A 21,189-nucleotide genomic window follows, 5' to 3' on the forward strand; every position below is an offset into this window, starting at 1 on the left:
TTGCAAACTATTTATCAATAAGTTCTTAGTCTTTTACACAGCTTGGACTTCTTATAGGCGGTTACACAAGAGTTTTCAAACGATGAGATTATACAATAAATAATGAATGCATGAAATTAAACACACACAGCTTAAAATCCTAAAAATGTATTTGTTATATTACCACAAGATGTCGCAAGTAATCAATTTATAAAATTATTCATCAAGCCATTTGGTTAAAAAAAGAAAAAAAGAAAAGAAATATGGACGGGGTTACCAATAAAAGTAAAGTAAGTAGACCAATTATTTTATTAGTCAATAGCTGGCCTAAATAATACGTTTTCAGATAGGCCAACCTAGATTTTAACTACAGTTTGCAATGCTTTAAACTAGAAGTTAACTCTTACTCCTATAATATTGTTTCCATTTTAGTGTTTAAAAGCTTTTCCTGTTCTACTTAAACACTACGGAGGAGAGACTTTTTACTCCACTTAATATTTCTCAGGGTAGATTTATTTTTAAGTGAAATCATCAGTTTAGTCTCGGACTTTTCGCCATATCACCATTATTGCCCATAAAGAAAGAGTTTAATGAACACACCAAAGCCAGGCATGTTTTCACACTGCCTTTAGTAGTCAATCGAAGCCGTATTAAACAACGTAAACCTTATTATACAAATATATTAAACCATTGTTTTGGCCAACAGATGTTGTCATTAATAAGAGTGCCAGCCCCATGACAACTAGCACCTGTCTACACATTTAGGCAATAAATGCAGGCTACTTCACACGATCCACGGAAACCCTAATAAATAGCCTACAGAAATAACGTCATAACACGTCATAACACTGAGGAAGTGAGTAATCTTGAACAGTAGAGGCTGGAACAGTACAACCACCTGTATCTTGATGTCACAGTTCTCTGTAACAGAAACCTTCCTTTAACGCACAAGTGCGCGCGTCGCAGCTCACAGACCATCCATCATGAACAGTCAGAGAAGTCGGGGCAGCTTCCGCGCGAAAAGCCCTGACCAACCCAAAGCCAAAGATCAAACAAAAGCAAATGCAAATGGGAAGAGTAAAGCGCAGAGAGATCACCATAAGACTGACAGGGTGGATAAGTCTCCGAAGAGCGCAGAGGACAAGCGCGCGCCAAAACGGGGAAGCAGGAAGCAACCGAGTAAAAAGGAGAAAGATCCTCATGACTGTGAAAGTGAAGACAAACCTAATGAAACCCCAGCACCAAAACGGGGAACCATTAATCCCCAGAGTAAAAAGCAGAGGGATCCGGAGATCTCCGAGAGTAAGTACGAAGAAAACGGTACTTCTGTCCCCAATAACGCAAACAATCCTGTCGGGAAGGAGAGACAAGACAGTGCACAAAGCAAGGATCCGAGGAAAAAGTTGGACTGTGAAAGTGAAGACAAACCACGGCAGACCGTCAAGAGCAAATCCGATGAAAAACCAGCACCAAAACGTCAGGGAAAAAAGGAGAGAGAGCCTTTAAACCCTGGAAAAGAAGAATCTCTGGACAGCTCCAAAAGCAAACTCGAAGCAAAATCCACAGCAAAACCTAGACGGCTTGAGTATGCTATTAAAACAGATCTTTCTGACGCGCACAGCTCGGATCGCCAAAAGAAAAGCGCAGAACAAACTGCAATGAAAGGACTAAAAGTCGATGACACACTGGGAAAGGTTCTTAAGGCAACTATTGACAAATTAAAGATCAAGAAGAACGAGCGGTCTAATGCGTGCAGTCGTGTTAATGACATAACAGATAAAGTCATTGCACACCTGAAACGAAACACGACCTGGTGTGAAGAGATCGAGAGTTTACGAACTGGAAGTTATTATGAAAACGTTAAAGTAAGTGATTGAGTGTGACCAGGGGCTGAGACAGAGGGTGGCCACCACTGACCTAAGCTTGGCCACCCATAGGCGGAGTTTGGGGGGGGCCGGGGGGGGCACTGCCCCCCCAGATCAGAGCCAATCGATTTTGTCAGATCTATGAATACAAAAATATTTTCAGATTGTCTCATTTTATTTGCATTATCTTATTTTAATGAGTATGTTAAGGCTAAATGATTTGTAATTAATGTAAAAAAAACAAAAAAAAAACCTACTCTCACAACTAGCAAATCTCAAAGTATCGCGTGAGTGGACTCTCTTCTCGTTCTCTTCCCGCTTTCTGCAAAGATACGCTAAATGAACAAAATGTATATTCGTCGTTTTTTTAATAAACCCACAATAAAAATCGTGGAGGTCTCTAACTTTGACACTTCTCAAAAGAGGCGGATTCTTCTACATTAGGTAAGACATAAGTTTTTATTCCACTCTTTGTATAGCCAACCAGTCGTTGTTGTAAATGTATTTTAAAGGGGCTATGTGTAGGTTTTTACTTAAAAAAATCTTTAAGATAAGAATTTTCATTTGTCCATTTATGAGCCAACCATAATGTAATAGGAAGAATGACACCTTGACTGTCCACCAAGGTTGCCTCTATCAGCCTGTAGGCTCAGTTGTGTCTGGAGGAGTCGGGTCCAAATTGGCGCGAAAATTCACAAAATGTGACGTCATGCGCGTTCTCGTCTACAGCGGCAATCGCTAGCGGTAGTGTTTGAAATGGACTCTGTGGACGGAAAGAAGCGACCAGCCTCCAGCACAACCCAAGACACCCACAAAAGCTCATCGTAAGCTTAAAACAAAAAACAAACAAACAAACAAAAAAGCCTCATTTTTAGTGCGCACCGAGAACGAGCATGAGACTGGCTGCAGTTCCTCTAACGGCCACTGGTGTCAGTAACTGTTAGAAATTTCAGAACTTACGCAGTGCTCCTTTAAATGAAGAAGAAAATATATAGGCTATAAATAATTGAAAATGTAGAAAATATGGTATATGCAGTGTGCAAAAAAAAAAAAAAAAAAAAAAAAAAAAAAAAAAGGTATATACGGTGTGTAAAAAAAAAAAAAAAATCAGAGCTCATGGTCTACCGGTAGGTGCCCCCCCAGACAAAAATGTGAAACTCCGCCTATGTGGCCACCCCACTCAAAACTGCACTTTTTGTCCCCTTTTTCTTGGCAAGAAATGCATTTGTTAAGACACGGAACCGCCGTATCTCTTTGCAATCACATCAAACGGGAGACTTTTAAGACAGACACACACTTCAGCTTCGCCTTAGCACCAGTCGCGAGTCTAACGAGCACAGAAAATGTACAGCAGCCAAATGCGCTTCAGTAGAACAACAGCGAACTGCGGTCTGATGAGATGTTGTTAGGCTGTTTCAGTAAAACAAACTTCCCTGTCCTGTCAGCCGTTTAACTGTGCTCACGGCGCACACTCGTCAACTTTACGCGAATGTGAGGAGAACGCTCTATATCGCTTCGTCATAAATAAAGTATACAATCATCAGTTAAGTCATGAAATTACAAAAAATGCGATTAAAGCTTCAAATTATGCATTACATTTCAGAACGTCTCTCAAATGCATGTACTAAAATATATTTTGCAATTCCAGATCACAATATAAGGCGCAAGCTCATATGTATTTTTTATTTGTAATTTAATGCACAAGTAAATGTGAGCACATATGTGCTATTTTTTCATAAATGTGAAAAGTAGAAACGAAAATGAAACCATTTAAATGCATAAAATAACTAATTTTACATACCGGCATTAATGTGCTGTTGACTTCAGGCCTTTTTCACGTTCGTATCGTATCACTATCTGCATGTCTCATCCATGAGTATGCAATGTTGGAGAACAGGCTTTAGAGGGTTTTGAGAACCAGAACCAAGCTGACTGAGCAATAAAGCTATAGCGAGCCCCTTTATTAAAATACCTGGAGGTGATAATACAAAAATTGTCATATTCACTCAGTATTACTTGATATAATTCACAAATAGCCTATCTCAATTACAATTAAGCAGAAATTAATTGCATTTAGTTGTGTTTTAGGCACTAAAATAGTCTAGTACTTTAGTCAAACACATTTTTATATTGAAATAATGAAGATTTCTGACACCTCCACTCTTGATTCTGCATTAATCAGATTGCCAGGAATTGTAAACATCTTATTCACAATATCCATAATAGGACATTCCTACGGAGCATGTCCTAACAAAGATAATACTCTGTGATATTAGATTAGGAACAGAAAACGCGTGAATTATCAGATTCCTGTCATACGTGAAAAATCAAGCGTTTTCTGGCCCGTTTCATTGCACACTTTTGTTATTTTTTCACAACATTGCTCTGAACTTCCGGGTTAAATCACTGTTCAAAATTACAACATATAAATGCATGCAGGCATATCCAATTATTCCATGAGAGAAGTAAAAGAATATTCCTGTTCGGACACGTTTGTGGAATATTACAATTATATATGATTATATGATCTTGACATTTCTAATCACCATGCCAACGCCCTAGCCAACCAACATCTGCTTTGTCACATTTTAGATTTGTGAACCAGATGAATTTGATGTGATGCTGACTATTCCTGTGGAGCGAGTGGACATTCAGAAGTTTGATGAGGCCGGAGCATTTTACAGTATTGCATTGAAACGACATCCGAAAACACATCCTCTGGACAGATTCCTAAATGAAGACAAGACCATTCAGGCCAGCGAAATGCTGAATGAATTTAGAGATGCCATCAAGAAGGCTGTGGAGAAACTTCCATGTAGGTACAAATAAACATTTGTTGTTGTAAATGTTTTACTGATCTCAATATATGTTTAATTTAAGCTGAACACACACCCACTGCTCCGGGTGTATGTTCACGGTGTGTGTGTGTGTTCACTGCTGTGTGTGTGCACGTTGGATGGGTTAAATGCAGAGCACGAATTCCGAGTATGGGTCACCATACTTGGCAGTATGTCAATTCACTTTTTTTTAACATATTTGAAAATATAATTTTAATATTTTGAACGTTTTAAAACGATCTAGCTCCAGTTCTCTGTTGGACTTTGAACTGCATCTTCTACTGTTGGTACAAGCTTTTCAAATCAGAACACTTGAGCGAATTTAAACCATTTACATACATGGATATAAGCCTAAATTATAAATCAAGTTGGGGGAAACTCTTTATCTCTTAAAGCACATTAAAGGGGTGGTTTACTTCCTTTTTCTTTGCTTGATTGTGTTCATGGGGTGCAATATAACATGTCTTTGTGTTTCGTTTGTTAAAAAACGCCTTATTTTTCATAAATTGCACCTTTATTGTAAGCCGTTTTCTCCTCTGTCATTTGAACGACCGGTTGACTTCCTGATTCTATGAAACCACTCCCTCAGAAACAGGCAATGGGCTCTGATTGGTCAGTTGGGGTGTGTTGTGATTGGCTAAACTGCGTCCTGCACATTGTCCGGAAACTTCACGCCCATTACCTATACAGGCGACAGGTGCATGTGCTCCGGTCAAATGTAAATAATGGTGCCATATCAGTTTGAGCCAGAATCAGACCCAGAAAGCGGTAATGAAGAGAGTCAAGCAGAACCTCCGCAAACATGGCTCTTACAAAATGTTTCTGAATGGTACATTTTTTTTAAAATTATTATTCTCTCAAAGAATTTCGATACGCTGTTACTTGAAAATGCCACTGCTTTTTGTTAGTTTTTGAGATACGGTTTTCTCCTGATTAAACATTTAATATAACTGAATACATGACTGAGTAATTACATGAAAAATTACGTCATAAAGTATACATGGAAAATACATTTACAAAATTAGTACATAATTACAAATTCGGGTCCAAAATGTTTGTACGCGTATGTCATTGACACATGAAATAGCATAACTAACTGGCTACTAAAGCCAGCGTTGGCATTTGTTTACGTCCTTGATAAAACTAAAACATTACGTCTGAAATTATACATGCAAATACATATAAAATTATTAAATCTTACTTGCAGGTTGTGGCCCAACAACTGCTGCCTCTGGTTTTTAAGGTGGAACTGCTCCATGTTTTAGTAATAGTTTCTGGTTGAATCCGGCATTGAACTCGTGTAGATTCTGGAAGCTGTCTTCAGTAAAATACGCAGCACAGAGAGCTAAGTTACGATTATAATTGTCAGGAACATAATCAAACATAAATTTGAACCATTGTTGACGAACTACAGCGTCCGTAGGAAGCCCGAACACAGAAGACCTGACAGCTGGGTGAAAATAACACACTTTCGACCGCATGGCTACAGCTCTCCACTATAACTCCTCCTCTTCGACAAAGCCGCAGAACATGGCCTTGCCCCCTTTTTTGCATGTTCCGGAGGGAGGGTTGATGTAAATTTATGGGTTTGTTACGTATAAAACCCGGGAAGTATCTCGTTGTAGTCCCAATTGAGTCGTTTTTGTAGGCATTAAACTTCCTGATTTTTAAAAGACAACTCTGCTTAAGTTGAACTTTCAGCACAGCAACTTTGCAGATACTGTTCATGCACCACCAGCAACATTACACACTATTTAAAATGAAAAAAGTGAAATCGCAATCAACCACCCCTTTAATCAACTCAAGAAATCAAATGTCTAAACACAACAATAATACAGTATGCCCACAAGTTTTTAGCCCATAATGAATATTCGATTATTATCGCCTAGTTCTTGCAGCCCAAGAAATGTTCATTTTATTGATACAAGAAAAACTGAAACGTATATAAACATAATATATAATCTTACTTAGTGTTATGTAATAAGGACAAAAATTTAACGAGTAATTGGAAATGTTGCTATTTTCAAAACTATATGGCACGTTTAAACTGAATCAGTAAATGGTTACTTGTGATTTACAACACACCAACTGTAGAACTTTACCTTCTGCATTTAATTGAACCCCTGGGGAAAAAAAAAAAAAAAAATCTCCAAGAACACCAGCTCTAACAAAAAGGCTACAACCATTTTCTAGCATTCTGGTAATATTTGTTTTTGTATATATTTTTTTGCATTCTGTAGACCAAATCAAGATACAGCGAAAAAAACCAAAATGCCCTGCAGTGACGCTGGAAATAAAAATGGAAGAAAACGGAAAGATCATTTGTGTCGACATCGTTCTTGGTCTTAAGGTTCATTGTGCAAGCTGGCCAGACTTTACAAAAGATGGCTTCAAAATAGAAAACTGGCTTGGTAAAAAGGAGAAAGCTAATATGAAGCATCAACCATTCTGCCTGGTGCCTAAATATGAGGGAAAGGGAAACGCAGAGCATGATGGAGTTGTTGCAAAAGGTATAGTGTTTATCATCATCATCATGTTATTTGTTATATATATATATATATATATATATGAATGAGCCAAGATACTGTGGCCCTTCAAAAACTGAAAACAAGTTATTTGGAAAAATGTCCTTTTCACAGATGCCTGGCGAATTTCTTTTTCGCACATTGAAAAAGAAATTCTGAAAAAGCATGGCCACAATAAGACATGCTGTGAAGACGTTGGAGAGAAATGTTGCCGGTAATTATTATTCTGTTCTTCTAGTGTCAAGCTTTGATGCTAGTAAAACTTAAGTTCAGAAAATGCCTGTTGTGATGGTGCTTCATTGTTTGCATTAATACAATGGTGTTCACCAAGTCAGCAACATTTACAATAAAATAAATAACTGAACTTTGCTCTACTTCTACAGGAAGGAGAGTCTAAAGCTCCTAAAGTATCTTCTTCAACAGCTCAAAGAAGACGATTCCAAGTCCAATAAGATGTCCAGCTTCTGCTCATATCATGCAAAGACCACCCTTCTCCATGCTTGTGCTACAAGGGGAACTGACAACGAGTGGGCATACAGTCAGCTGGCCGACTGCTTCCAGCAGCTTTTGGAAGACTTTGTGAAACACCTGAAAAATCGTCACCTCCCTAACTTTTTCATTCCATCCTATAATCTCTTACATCAAGCCTCTCGGAGTAGCTGTGATTTCCTGGCAAATGAAATTGAATTTCAGCGCAATAATAACTTTCCTATATTCAGTTAATTTTGATTTTCTATTTATTTTGTATTTATGCATGTTTTGTTCTTTCATCTTGATAGTCAACTGTTGCTCAATACCATTCAATAATATATATTCCAAATAGTTTTATAGGCTTTTATTTGATATGCATTCAACTGAACAAGGTTGTTACATCATTTACAACTGGAGGCATTTTACCTCAGATCAACGTAGAATAACAATAAAAAAAAAATAAATACTGAACTGGGGGAAAAATCCTATTAAAGAAATATATCATGCATACAAAATGAAATAGTTTCTTAAACATAAAACTTAAATGATCAGTTACAAGGACTTCACAGGCTCTCTACAAATGAGATGATCAACACTTTAAAAGTTTATGAATGAACTCCAGTGAGTATAGTGACATCAACCTGAAAGATACAATTAAAGATCAACACTACTGCTTGTACAACAGATACAAATGCTAAAAAGCACACATTTGGTTAGGAAATATCTTGTAAACACTGAACAATTTAGGTTGAATCATGGTTTAAATAATCTTAAATTTGTTGTGAAATAAAATATTTTCTTCATGCTGATGTTACTTGAAATGGCAAGATGAATTAATGCAACAAATACTACCTTTCAAGCGATCAAAACCACCGATCTGAGCCTCCTCTAAAACTACCTCTCCGTCCTCCCCCTCCTCCGCCGCCGCCTCTGGGCGCAAACATTGCTTTCTCCCTCTGGTGCTTTTCATAACGTTCAGCCATCAGTATCAGTTCTTCTGGTACATCCTAAAGAAAGGAAAAATGCTTCCTTTTATCCAGATTCTCCATTAGGATTTTGTATACATACAGTAAACAAACTAAAGACAATCTCAACAGAATGAGGCATTCTCTCTCTATACTATATATACAGGTAACAGTCATTTGTTTTACAGTTAAATTTATTTTAAGACCTTTTACTGGCAAAAGGTTGTGGTGAGGCTTCTGAAACGTTGACAAAGAGATCTGATCAGGTGGTAGCGTGAGGAATAAGAGACTTCACTTTCATCCAAACTAAGCATTTGACAACTAGATCTTTGAATCCAAACTTTGCAACGAATATGTTTTTCCATACAAATGATACTTGGATTAAGCAAAAACTGGACACACTGATCCCAAAGATGAAAAATGCTCATTTTAAACTAGCTTTTGTCTGAAACTGTGTTGGATGCAAAAATATGAATGTGAATTTGTCTGAAAAAAAAAAAAAAAAATCAATAAAAAGAACTTCAGAGAAATCCAAAGTTTCGACTGAGACCAAGTAATATGTACAATGGAAAATACTTTTTTAAATTTTTTTTATTTATCTGCACTAAACAAAGTAGGGGTCCATGATACTTTGACTTACCGGTACTCATTGTCTTAAAAATATAGAACCATTTTAATTATTGGACTGATACTGACATTAAGAAGTCTCTATCAGATACCGATTTAACCATGGATATTGTGCATCCCTACTAGCCTAGATTTCTCCATGAGATTCACACAATACATACAAAGAGAGGTGTGTCCCAACGACTGTAAAGAGTTAACTAAAATGGTGACAGACATTTCGGTGCATCCCTATTTCATATTGTACACGTGTAACTTGCATGCTTACAAACGCAACCTAATGTAAGAAGCCTCAGATTTCTAACTAGTCAGCCGGAGGTTAAAAGGATTTGCATTCTTTGCATTGCAGAGTTCAACAAACATAATGAAAGGAGTGGATGCCTGCAGGTCTGATTACCTGACAAGATCTCTCCAGGATGGTGATCAGCTCTGAAGCTACTTTCCAGTCCTCTCTTGTTACCAGGGTTATAGATTCACCGGACCTCCTGAGTCAAGACATGGACTCATTTACATAAAGAGCCTGAAAGGTTACATAATAACACTTTTTATTGTATCTGTCATTTCAGTCACATCTTTCGCTGCTTCACTCACCCTGCTCGACCTGTTCTCCCGATGCGGTGCACATACTCCTCCACATTCCGAGGGAAATCATAGTTGAAAACATGCGTGATGTCATGAACATCTAGCCCACGCGAGGCCAGGTCAGTCGCCACCAGAATGCGCACACGACCTTTGACAGCAGCCACGGACAAGCAGATGGAAATCTCACAGATCAATTTCAATTAAAATCTTAAAGGGCTCAGTACAATCACTGACTACACTGTAGAACTTTCCAGTAGGTAAATATTGTTATATGTATAATAAGAAGTGGGAGTTATTAAAATGTTCTGGGGGGTAATTGTGTAGATTTATCGCCTTATTCTAAAAGCAGACAAAATTTAGGTTATATTTTATGTATGATGTAATCTTGCTAGGTTACAGGAATGTTTATTATTATTCCTAATCACTGTTCTGTGTGTCTGTATATACTTAGTTGGATACAGTGTGCTAGCGTATTACGTTTAGGTTTCGGTTTCGTTTTGAGTTGATGGTCAGGGCGGGGATGACTTGCCAGTTTATAACCTGATCTAGCTGATACCGCTGATCTAATTGATCGAACAATTCTGACTAACAAAACAAATCAACGTGGGAGATTATTGTAATGTGTGCACAATAAAAGAGAACGAAAGAGATTCGAGTTGTATCTGCCGTCCTTGTCCTGACACCCTTCCAGTGGGGAGATTGCTGAGCTATAGCAGGTAGCCTAGTAAGGAACTGGACATACACCAAAAGTAATTGTAGTTGTAAAGTATACATTTTATGCACCACTAGCCAAACATTGTTGGTTTGAGTAGCTGTGTAGCTGGAAAACAACAATGACGGAATTGACTGAGTTTGGAACTACTTGTTTGTCTAAAGGAAAATAGGGTCAGCAGTTTTACAATTCTGGTGTTGTTGGTGTCTCAGAAATGACATATTTCACCCTTCCATTTGCTGCTTACTAACATACCATCTCTAAAGTCCTGCAATGCCTCTTCCCTGTCACACTGCTCTCGGTCTCCATGCAGAGATTGAACCGCTACACCCTGCAGACACAGGTCACTGGAGAGGTCATCGGCTCTATGCATTAGCAGGAAAGAGAAATCAAAGTGAGAATCTGATGACTCAGACATTCTTAACCAGTTTTGCTTCATGGTTTTACATTTGATCCAACACAGTTTGGCATAAAGTAATGTAGTCAGGGCCATAGCTTTTTTTTTTGTTGATGGTTTTAAGATGAACGATCCCACAAAAAGCACTTCTTAGAGGTGAATAACTATTAAACCTATCCACATTACATTAGGCTTTTGCAGAATTTAATCCAATTATGGAAATGCCAAATCAGGATCAAGCACAGGATCAGGCTGAAAGTGAAAAAAAGGACCTGTACCTAAGTGACCATTTGGTTTTAATGTTTGTGCAACTGTTGAAGGACTACAAAGACTGCCAGTATTACAGGGGTGTGAAAAATAATTATGGCCACATATTAAATGGCCACTCCCTCTGTCATTGGAGAAATGCAGTTTCATTTTTAGAAAAGAGCAGCATTTCCCCACAATCCTTTCAACTCACACCTTTCTCAAGCACACGAACGTATGGGCACAGACTAATTACCACATCAAGTGATCATAATAGAAATTATATTATGCAATACCATTTCAGTAGAACATAAAAGTGTGCTTGCAAAAATTCCTCCCATTTCCTGTTTCATGGAATCAAACAAAAGGTTATTCTCATTTAAGTTTCGCTCTGAGAAACTCACTTTACTTTTTTCCCAACAAATATTAGTACTTTGTCCTGAGGCTCCATTCGGTCAATGAAGTCAAAAACGTAGGCTTTCTTTTCTTCCTCCTGCACGAACAGAACTGTCTGATGAACAGTGTTTACTGCCTTAAGGAGACAGAGATGCAGAAGGGGAATTAACTGGGGACTTTTAATAAGGAGGCTAATGAGAAAAGCTGTATTTGACCTGGTATTTGTATGTTACCCACTATAAATACATACTACTATATGCTGCAACCGCTCACTCACCGCTAGATCTAAGGTGCCCACATAAACCATCATGGGATCTTTCAGGTAGGATTTGGCCAGCCGCCTGACACCTGTTGGCCAGGTGGCACTGAAATACAAAAAGAGAAAAACAGATTAACATAGCAAAATGGCAATCATACAAATATTCAAACTTCACGACAAAAGATAAAATATTAGTCCTTATTCCTCATTTAAAGTTTAATTCTCACTGCACCGACAGATGCCGAACGATGACAACATATGTTTGTCGAGGGGATCAGTGTGTAACCCATTTCAGCGTCTGTTCTTTTTTTTTTTTTTTTCTCAGGCATGCCACAACCTGGAAAACGCAAATTGATGTTCAGTATGTGTTGTCAGCTAGTGAATAGTCTCAGAAGTGACAAACTTAAATTTAGTGATTGTCTGTGTTGGTTGGCGACTTGGCGTCTGTCAATAACACGTGAGTCAGCCTTAAAATTAACTGTAACTTAGACAAAAATAACCCTTCAGCATTTTTAGAGCAACAAACAATGTAATGCAAAAGAATTTAAAAAAATAATGCCAAATCCATCCATACACCATTCAAAATAATCAAACCGCTGAGCCCATCACCTAGTCATAACAGTTTGTCTGTCAGGTCGTATATCCAGAATGATTTTCATGATTTGAGGTTCAAAGCCCATGTCCAACATTCTATCAGCTTCATCCAACACCTGAAACGGGGAAAACCAAAAGACACAATTTTTCAAAACTCAAACCTATTTATAATTTTTTTTTTTTTTTAAGTACTCACAAAAAAATAAAAAATGCACCAAATCACATCCTTTACTGGCCCAGTATGCATTTTTGTCATTAATGTACCAGATAGGTGACGGAGCGCAAGTTGATGAGCTCATTCATCTGCAGATCATTTAATCGTCCTGGTGTGGCAATGACAATGTCCACGCCACCGGTCACTACTTTAATCTGGGCCTTTCTGTCACCTCCTCCATAGATACAGATGCTACAGTAATGAAAGGTATTTTGAGCAAACAGACAAAGAAATCAGGAAGAATCCTTAAATGTTGCATAACATTATGATTTATTTAGGGCTTCTACAGCACCTTTTAAATCCTTTGTAACTGTATTTGCTACACTCAGTTTCAATCTGGAGGGCCAGTTCACGAGTGGGAGTCAAAACCAACATGCCAGGGCCATCTCTCTTGTTCCTTTGTCTACAGTGTAAATAAATAACTATTTTGTTAATAAAAAAAAAAATGTGGAGCACTGATACTCTGGTAGACATTTACACTGGTTGCTCATCCATATGAATAAAGCCAGGAAGCAGGTAGGACAGAGTTTTGCCAGTTCCCGTCTGGGCTATTCCAATCAGATCTGTTCCTTTCAGGACAATGGGCCAGGCTTGTGACTGAACCATGAGACAAAATAACCAGGATTACATTTATCCCCACTTATAAATCTTAACATTCAGAGAAGCAGGAAACAAAGAAATGTTTCTTTGGAGTACCTGAATGGGAGTTGGCTTTTTAAATCCCACTCTGACAATGTTTTCCATTATTCCAGGATAGTGAGCAAAAGCCTCCTCAAAAGTGCACACTGGATTGGGAATAGTTCTTTTTTCCCCATCTTTCAAGTCATCCACAAAGATGTTGTTGTTCTCCTTTCTATTTGAGTAAAGAAGAGGGGTACAGAAACAATACAAATATGCACAGTGCTGCACTAATACTTGCTCAATGCCTTTAGATATTTTTGATTTGTATATGTCAGAGAAATAAATCTTCATTGTCTTTTTGAAAGATGTGGCACTTCTAACTTATGCTATATTAACACAGTGGTTCTCAAGTAGGGGGCCTTAAGATGACTTTGATATGATTTAAAACAACTAAAATTAAGATATTTCCTATTTTAATTTGTCCCCTCAACAACTCCTTCGAAGAACCAGGAAAAAATGGATATATGAGGTAGTCTAATTTTGAGTGTGATTTCTAGACTCATGTAAAATAAGAAAATGTTAAAATGTCTTGAATTGTAATCGTTTTAATTTCAATTATTATTTTATTTACTTTTTTTAATACACACAAACTAGGAGTGATCACAGGTTAAAATAAAACAAAACTAGGGCTATTGTGCTTTTGAAACTTGTTGTGGACAGTGGGGGTCTAGGAGTGAAAAAGGTTGAGATTCATTGCTACAATGGCTTCTTATAATTAGAACTGGTATTAAAAGATAGTATATAAGAGGCAAAAATAGAATGTGCATCAAACAACACACAAAGAAAAAAAAGACACTGACAAAGCACTTTGCAAAGTGCACTGTTTCTCTCACTTAAAAATAATACTACAAGAAAAATACACATTCAAAGCCTCAAATCCTAGCACTAGGATTATACCCAAGCATGCCACAGTATATTCATCTCAGAGCATTCAGACACACTGTTATTAACAGACAAATGCTGCCATCTGTGGGCTAATGTGAAGAGGACAAGGTGATACAACTTTTACCTCCAGATTTTGACTTCTTCTGCACTGCGAGCTGCCACTGATTTTGCTTCAATATAGAAATCCTTCTTGAGAGTGGGAAGATCTGCAGAAAACAAGATGACCGTTTAATCAGGTATAGTTCATATCTGACCTTATATTTCATACAGTATATCAACTAAATTCCTTACTCTAGATAAAATTTTAGCCATAAAGTGTGTACATAAAGTTTTAATTCACAGAAGTCTGAGAAAACCAATCTAAAGTAATGATCAACTTGTGTCACAAGAGACTCACCTTGCCATTTCATAGCTTCATATTTGTCCCGGTTTTCTCTAAGCGCAGTCCAGTCAATAGGTGCAGCTGCAGCCACAGCTCGTACAGCAGAAGCTGGCCAGCAGGAGTCATTCTGATAACCTGCATTGCTGTTACCTGGAGATTGAAATGGAAAATGTCAAACCTAAAATATCAGTAATTAACAATACAATAAAATAACACATTACAGTAGCTTAGTGATTCCGGTGCTCTTACCATTTCCATATCCAGGACCTCTGACAGAATTCCCATGCACCAGATCTTCAATCATGTCTTTGGCTTTGAGCTGAGCATCACGGCTTCCAAAGACAAGTACCTCAGCTTCATGTGCACCACGGTTTATCTATCAAACATCATTTAAACAGTAATTGTTGAAATACCATGTGAAAGAAAATTGTCCTTTTCAGCACAAAAATTCAAAAAAAATGTACTTTTTTCCAAAGTAGAAAGTGTGTAATATGGGTTCAAAAAAGAAATACGAGTAAATAAATTATTACATTCCTCATTTTAAATGGACCACGTCTTGCATTTCAACAAGTCCTAACAGTGTTAGCCTGCTCAAGGTGTGATGGGATAAGACTGGAATCTAGCTCTAGGCAGGGGCATAGTTGGGGGGGGGGCTAACCCCTAACCCCACCAAATAACCAAAACTAGCAAGTACACCCCCCCAATATTTATACCATGGTTAATGTAAACCTAGAATCAGGCTATTAATTAACTATTTAAATCGCTCTTTCTGCACTTTTATGAGTGCTAGCTTTACGTACGAACCAGTTATCAGCACAATATGACTGAAGCGCAGTTGTTTAATTGTGCATAAGCGCCGTGCGAATCAGCTTACAGCCTACTCTCCGCGCGTTCACCAGCATGCTCAAAAAGTGTGATAAGATTTGTGTGAGCCATTCCTATCACAAAGCTGGAAGTAAAATGTGCGATCTATTTGAATTCTGTTGAGAAATTGACACTTTAAAATGCTATTGAGAAAGTCGAACATTATCTAAAAAGGCAAATAAACTAAAAAGGCTGATGAAATGAGGACAAAACAATCTTGCACCAACACGCAGGCCTATATTAAAATATTTTTGAACAATAATGACAGCCTTTACTAGAATTCGTTATGTTCTACTGTAGGCTTGTTTATCGTTTTATTTTTTGTCTAACTTGTTGTAGAATTTATAATAGATAATCTGTTGAGGGAATAGATTTTCCCTATAGATTTATACAGTATTACAACTGTGCTATGTTGTAACTATTGTTGCTAAATGTGCAGGCTGTGGTTTTTCATAACACATGCTATATAGATTATTTTTTTTTAAATCATTATTGGCCTGGTAATGCCATAAATGCTACAATTAAGAACTATGGTACATTTTTTATAAGAGCATGTAAGTCAGAATCAAGAGCCATGTGTAACCTGGCCTTCACATATTCCAAGAGATGGCATAGATTCAATCATTATGAGCCTGATCAGCTGGGGTAAGAAATAAACATCAATATAAGAAAATGTTAAATTGACTTCCCATGGGATGATGAATTAGAACATTGTAAAATTATAGCCTAAGTGCCTAAGTAATGTAAAATACTTTATATAGGTAGGCTAATTGTTAACTAGGCTATTATTGAAGTTATGTTATTAACCAACTTTGCATGTGTGGGTAATAGCACAAAATACCTTTTTAAAAAAATAAATACATAAACAAACAAACCTTATGAGGGAGCATGACGCGGGACCCCACTAAAACAGCTCACACTTCAATCCCCCCCAATATTCAAACCAAAACACTAAATGAGTGCATTTAACTTGCCTTTATCGATGCTCCACTGCTCTCTTCGAGGTCCCGAATTTTCGCACCACCTCGACCTAGACAGACGAACAGAGAATCGGTTCTTTTGAACAGTTTTAAAACAGAATTCAGTCATTCTTTAGTTTACGCAAAGACGTGCTATTAAGCCGTCCCTATGCCATTTGGCATTTGTATTATTGGATTCTGTATTGTTATATTATAATTCTGTTCAGTGGAGCTATTTAAAGATAAACAAATAAACCCTTGGTTAGCTACAAATCCTCTTACTAGTGCTTCACTCATCAGTTGTCGGCTCATGAGTCTGATTCGACTGAGCCGAATATTTGAACGAATCGTTTTGGGGAAGATTTCAAACGATTAGTTAGAAAAACATAAGACATCACAGCAGAGAGGGCAGAGTTTGACAGCCCAAAAAAAACTGCTGCATGCATAAATGTTCCACAGACACCAGTGTGTCTCACCTATTAATCTCCCGACCAAAGAGTTTTCCACATTGAGAGTTGTCGGTGATGAGCCTGATCTGTCTCCACCAACGCGACACCCTGTAGGTCCAGTCCTGGAACGACTGTTATTTTTCCCGGTTGCTCCGTCACAAATTTTGGATTCAGAGTCTCGGTCCCTCCAGTTTCTCCATAGCTCGCCGTCTCCACCAAACTTTGCGCCGACACTCGTGGTTTCTCGGCTCCGCGCGCCTCTAGGAGATGGAGGCCTCCATGACTTTACCGGTAACGGCTTTGAAATCGCCACACCACCCGCATCGTACTCATCTTCCCAGTCCGACATTTAAAACAAACATATAAGAACACAACTTTGGATAATCGACGCTTCCCTCCAGAACCACCACAAATCTCTGATCAGAAACGTCGACCAATTTCCGCTCACGTGATCCCTTACTAAAATGCATTAATGCAAACATGGCAAGTCTTTATAATGTTTATGCTGTTTTAATTAATTACTGTTTATTTACTGCTATTTTGGTGGATGAAGCTGTTTCTAAATGTGTACACGAGATGAACAATAAAACTGTTAAATTATGCCGTTTTTTAGAAATTTACAGAAAACTATAATTAAAACCACCCATAGTAATTGATGCAGTACATCTGCTAAAAAAATATATATTTTAACTTAAAAAGGGCTTTTGGAATAGGATACTCATATTAGTGCATTTCCTAACTAATGCATGCTGGTTGTTTGCTTTCACATCATATAGGATATAGAACCCATCAATCATGCATTGCCTTCCAAAATGTATTTGAGGAAAAGAGAAAAAGGATCTAACTGGGCCGACAAACTAAAACAAGGCACACACAGACATTAACATCAAGCACACTAGGCCAAGTTTCAAGTATTTTGTTTATTTAAGTATTATGATGATCATAAATTTTAATTTTGCATTTTTCAATCCCAGAGCATCAACTCTGTTATGTGCACAATGATGAAATAAATTATTCTGAATGACAGAAAACGCTTAACATTATCAAGCATGTATATTAAGGCCAGTTTCTGTGTAATAAATTATTTGATCTAGTGGTAAAACAAAGAAATGCTGCTTAAACTGACAGACGCTTTAAGTTCACAGCCAAACAGAGAATGTGCAATTGTCAAAATATAACAATTTCAATAAGAGTTCAAGGTACTGTGAATACAGAAGTTGTATAAATGTTTAATAAAATGCAAAAAGGCACCGTAAAACATTGAATTACAAATTAAAAGTTTCAGAAAAGCAATAACAATAGTAATATTATTAATCATAATGTGTTAAGAAGACTATATTTCTGTACAACCCTTTTTCAATTAGTTCCATAGCTGTTGACTTTTTCTCAGTTAAATTCTCAGGTGCCTATATTATTTACCCTTAATCTAGAGCAAAATAAGCATCTCAACTATCTGTGGATTATAAATCTTATTTAAAGAGTATTCATGTTAAAACAGTTCATCACATTTGCAGGTTTCCTCTACACATCTGAACAGTTGTGCTTCCAATTGTAAAGTGCCAAAAACATCCTCAATGTACAGGTGTCCTCAGATGTTTTTAACAAAAATAAAAACAAAACAAACAAATGTAACAGTTAATCATGGTTAGTCTACGTACACATAATGATACACTTTACATTCTAAGTTGTACAGACAAGCATTTTAGCTAAAGCACTTATTGTACCATTCAGAAGCATGGAATAAAAAATGCAGAACAGAGGTTACAAAGATGAGGTTTAGGTATAAGACGCCTGCTTGCTACAGAATTTAAAAGAACAAAATCAAAAAATACAACAGAAATGAGATTTTCCGCAATTCCAATAAAAATTTGACAAAGATAACTTCTGATTATATGGATGCAGGTTACAAAGCAATCAAAATACATGTAAAATTTAATTACAATCATTAGTTATGCTATTGCAAGTGTGATTTATTGTCATGTTGAAAATTATTCTTTCTACATTTTAGCAGCCAAATATCCACATGAGGACTCGGAATTAGAAAAATCACAAGTCACAAATACCTCCACTCAAGACATTACACCTAAACACTTCATACCATCTCTTTAGGAACAACATTCAGCTTTCTTCAGATGCTAAGACTCTCAGGTTTTAATGGACATAGTCAAATTAAGAAAGCATATCTCTGTGCAGGCTACAGCGTGAAGATCCATTTGTTTCTGAGTTTCTTCTGGAGTTGCTTGCAAATCCTGCATGATTGGCTGAGGTTTGCATAGTAGGCTATCTCGGGTTAACATGGTTTTGGACCAAGACCATCGGTTTTTTTCTGCTATTCCCCCAACAATTTCTTAACACATGCAAATGAGTGGACTGCCAAACATTCAGAAGGAAGTGAGAATTGAATCCTAATGCTGAGTGAGGGATTATTACTACAGGTGCATACACACTTCCAATTCTATTTGCTGTTGCATTTTAAACATGCCGATCCCATGCAAGGCTCATTCAGTACCATAATCCTTCATTATTTTAAAGGAATATTATAGGTTCAATACAAGTTATGCTTAACCGACAGCATTCGTGGCATAATATTGATTAACAAAGAAAAACTGCATATACATTCTAGATGCATATACAGTATTTGGTTTAGGTTGATGCACTCAGTGCAGTGCAGTGAAAATGAATGGGGCCAATTTCTGGATGATTTAAAAGCAGAAATGTAAGTTTATACCATTATAAGCTTCCTTGATTATAAGATTCCTTCAAATGGTTACATTCACACACTTTTCAGTCATTAATGGTGTTTATGGAGGTAATAAGTATTATGTCACAAACCTGTCAATTGAGCTTAACGTATATATTGAACCCAGAATTTTTTTTCCACAACAGTTTCTTGTTAATATAAATTCTCTTTTTTGATAAATTGTCCATGCATTGATATGTATGTATGAACATAAACGTATGAACAGCATGTCTTCTTCTTGTGAAAATTAGAAAACATATAGAGCGTACAGGACGCTCCATTTCCTTTGGAAAAGAAGCACATGAGGGACATGAGGTTGTGTCCAGTCTCCACAGCGAGGTTCCTGTGCTCCGGGGGTTATTCGAGGCATACGTGAGGCAAGTTATGGGACTCAAGACCATCTCTAGGTCCAGCCTGGCTGGGAGACGGCCCACTGGCTCCTGTCCGTAGCAGCTCAGAAGAGAAGGTCGTATCGTTGCTTTGTTGGTGGAGGTGGTAACGTTCACCCTCTGAGGTGTCCACCTCTTTGTCATTGACGAAGAGCTCTGTATCGCCCCATTTGGCCAGCGGCTCGCGGTCGCTGGACTCGTTGCTGCTGCCGCTGCTGGACAGGCTGGGATGGCAGTCGGCAGCAGTTGGTAGCATGAGGTTCTGAGCTGAAAGAGACTTACCAAGCCCACGCTCGACTTGTAGCGAGGCAGTTTTTGTGGAAGATATGAGCATAAGAGGATCAATGTCAAGGCTCAAGTGTCTTCTCCACGACCCATCTTCCTTGGGGTTACGTTCGGGCTTGTCCCGTAGCTGTACCGTGCTTTGAATACTCTCGGCTTCCCTGTCCAACTCATCCTCTGTTTGGGCACTCAACAGGCAATTGCTCAGACTCTCCGCCTGGCTTTCCTGTAGCGTCTCTGGGATAAGACTGGTAGGCCGACTTTGAGGCGTTGGTACCATAGATGGGAGCTGAAGGGTCGATGAAGTTGAATGTACTGTTGGGACTGGCCTGGTCAGCTCACTGAACCGCTGGTGACTTCTGGAAAGGTTGTTGGGGGTGAGAATTGGAGGAGGGGATGCTGGGTAGAAACAGTCTGGGCTGGAGGGTTGATTGTTTAGGAGAGGGGAAGGTGAGAAGGAGGAGGCAGAATGCGGGTAACCGGTACCCAAGTTGAGTTCACTAGGGGCCAGAGCAAGATGAAGACCACGAGACACGCTGCTGCCGGTAAGCTGGGAGGAGGATGATAAATCCTTGCTATGGATGGAGCTTTGGTAGTCAGAGGTTTGATCCAGCTCGAACAGGGGCAAAGCAGACAGACCAAGCATCGAAGAGGAGCCTTTTTGCAACACTTGCCGGTATATATCCAGTAATGAGTCCAGCTTTGACTCAATGGATTGAACCTGTATTATATTAGAAATAAAATCATCACAATGGATTTTTCTGAATTTTATGCTTAAATATTGTAAATGTGTGCAAGTACACTACTGTTAAAAGGTTTGGGGTTGGTAAGATTTTAAAGCTTTTGAAAGAAGGTTGCATTTATTTGATCAAAAGTGCAGTAAAGACTATTA

The 21,189-nt window shown here is 38.0% G+C and overlaps 3 protein-coding genes across 5 annotated transcripts in view; 1 reads left to right on the forward strand and 2 right to left on the reverse strand.

Annotated features, from left to right (window-relative positions):
- The first annotated feature begins 442 nt into the window (after positions 1-442).
- Positions 443-9,175, forward strand: LOC306884275 (cyclic GMP-AMP synthase-like). Its single transcript, XM_079440014.1, has 5 exons — positions 443-1,844; positions 4,437-4,659; positions 6,922-7,191; positions 7,321-7,420; positions 7,590-9,175. The coding sequence occupies exons 1-5, from the start codon at positions 963-965 to the stop codon at positions 7,927-7,929; spliced, it is 1,815 nt and encodes a 604-aa protein (XP_079296140.1). The 5' UTR covers positions 443-962; the 3' UTR covers positions 7,930-9,175.
- Positions 8,028-17,347, reverse strand: LOC306884274 (putative ATP-dependent RNA helicase DDX43). 2 transcript variants are annotated; one of them, XM_079440013.1, is made up of 17 exons: positions 16,914-17,347; positions 16,453-16,508; positions 14,864-14,990; positions 14,630-14,764; positions 14,357-14,438; positions 13,363-13,519; positions 13,145-13,263; positions 12,959-13,069; positions 12,717-12,858; positions 12,468-12,568; positions 11,877-11,964; positions 11,608-11,735; positions 10,816-10,925; positions 9,858-9,996; positions 9,664-9,751; positions 8,530-8,684; positions 8,028-8,318 (listed from the first exon to the last, which is right to left on the reverse strand). In XM_079440013.1, exons 1-16 carry the CDS (start codon positions 17,233-17,235, stop codon positions 8,541-8,543), a joined length of 2,049 nt encoding a protein of 682 aa, XP_079296139.1. In that variant the 5' UTR covers positions 17,236-17,347; the 3' UTR covers positions 8,028-8,318; positions 8,530-8,540. The 2 variants fall into 2 exon arrangements, 1 of the variants encoding a protein (XP_079296139.1); XR_013785425.1 differs by having other exon boundaries at positions 8,034-8,318; positions 9,664-9,786.
- A 441-nt stretch (positions 17,348-17,788) lies between these two features.
- The window catches only part of LOC306884756 (potassium voltage-gated channel subfamily KQT member 5-like), a 129,969-nt gene continuing 126,568 nt past the window's right edge, over positions 17,789-21,189 (reverse strand). For both annotated transcript variants that reach the window (XM_079440939.1, XM_079440940.1), the window contains one exon: positions 17,789-21,018. In XM_079440939.1, the coding sequence (XP_079297065.1) occupies positions 19,984-21,018 (1,035 nt within the window). In that variant the 3' untranslated portion in view covers positions 17,789-19,983. The remainder of the gene's footprint in view (positions 21,019-21,189) is intronic.

Source organism: Barbus barbus (genome assembly GCF_936440315.1).
Source record: "Barbus barbus genome assembly, chromosome: 18".
Taxonomy (NCBI): Eukaryota; Metazoa; Chordata; class Actinopteri; order Cypriniformes; family Cyprinidae; genus Barbus; species Barbus barbus.

Coding starts and splice junctions, on each gene's coding strand:
- LOC306884275 (XM_079440014.1), top strand. CDS start 963: ATGAACAGTCAGAGAAGTCGGGGCAGCTTCCGCGCGAAAAGCCCTGAC. Junction 1,845..4,436: donor GTTATTATGAAAACGTTAAA/GTAAGTGATTGA, acceptor GTCACATTTTAG/ATTTGTGAACCAGATGAATT. Junction 4,660..6,921: donor GGCTGTGGAGAAACTTCCAT/GTAGGTACAAAT, acceptor TGCATTCTGTAG/ACCAAATCAAGATACAGCGA.
- LOC306884274 (XM_079440013.1), bottom strand. CDS start 17,235: ATGTCGGACTGGGAAGATGAGTACGATGCGGGTGGTGTGGCGATTTCA. Junction 13,070..13,144: donor CATATGGATGAGCAACCAGT/GTAAATGTCTAC, acceptor TTTACACTGTAG/ACAAAGGAACAAGAGAGATG. Junction 11,965..12,467: donor AGACAAACTGTTATGACTAG/GTGATGGGCTCA, acceptor TTTGTATTTCAG/TGCCACCTGGCCAACAGGTG.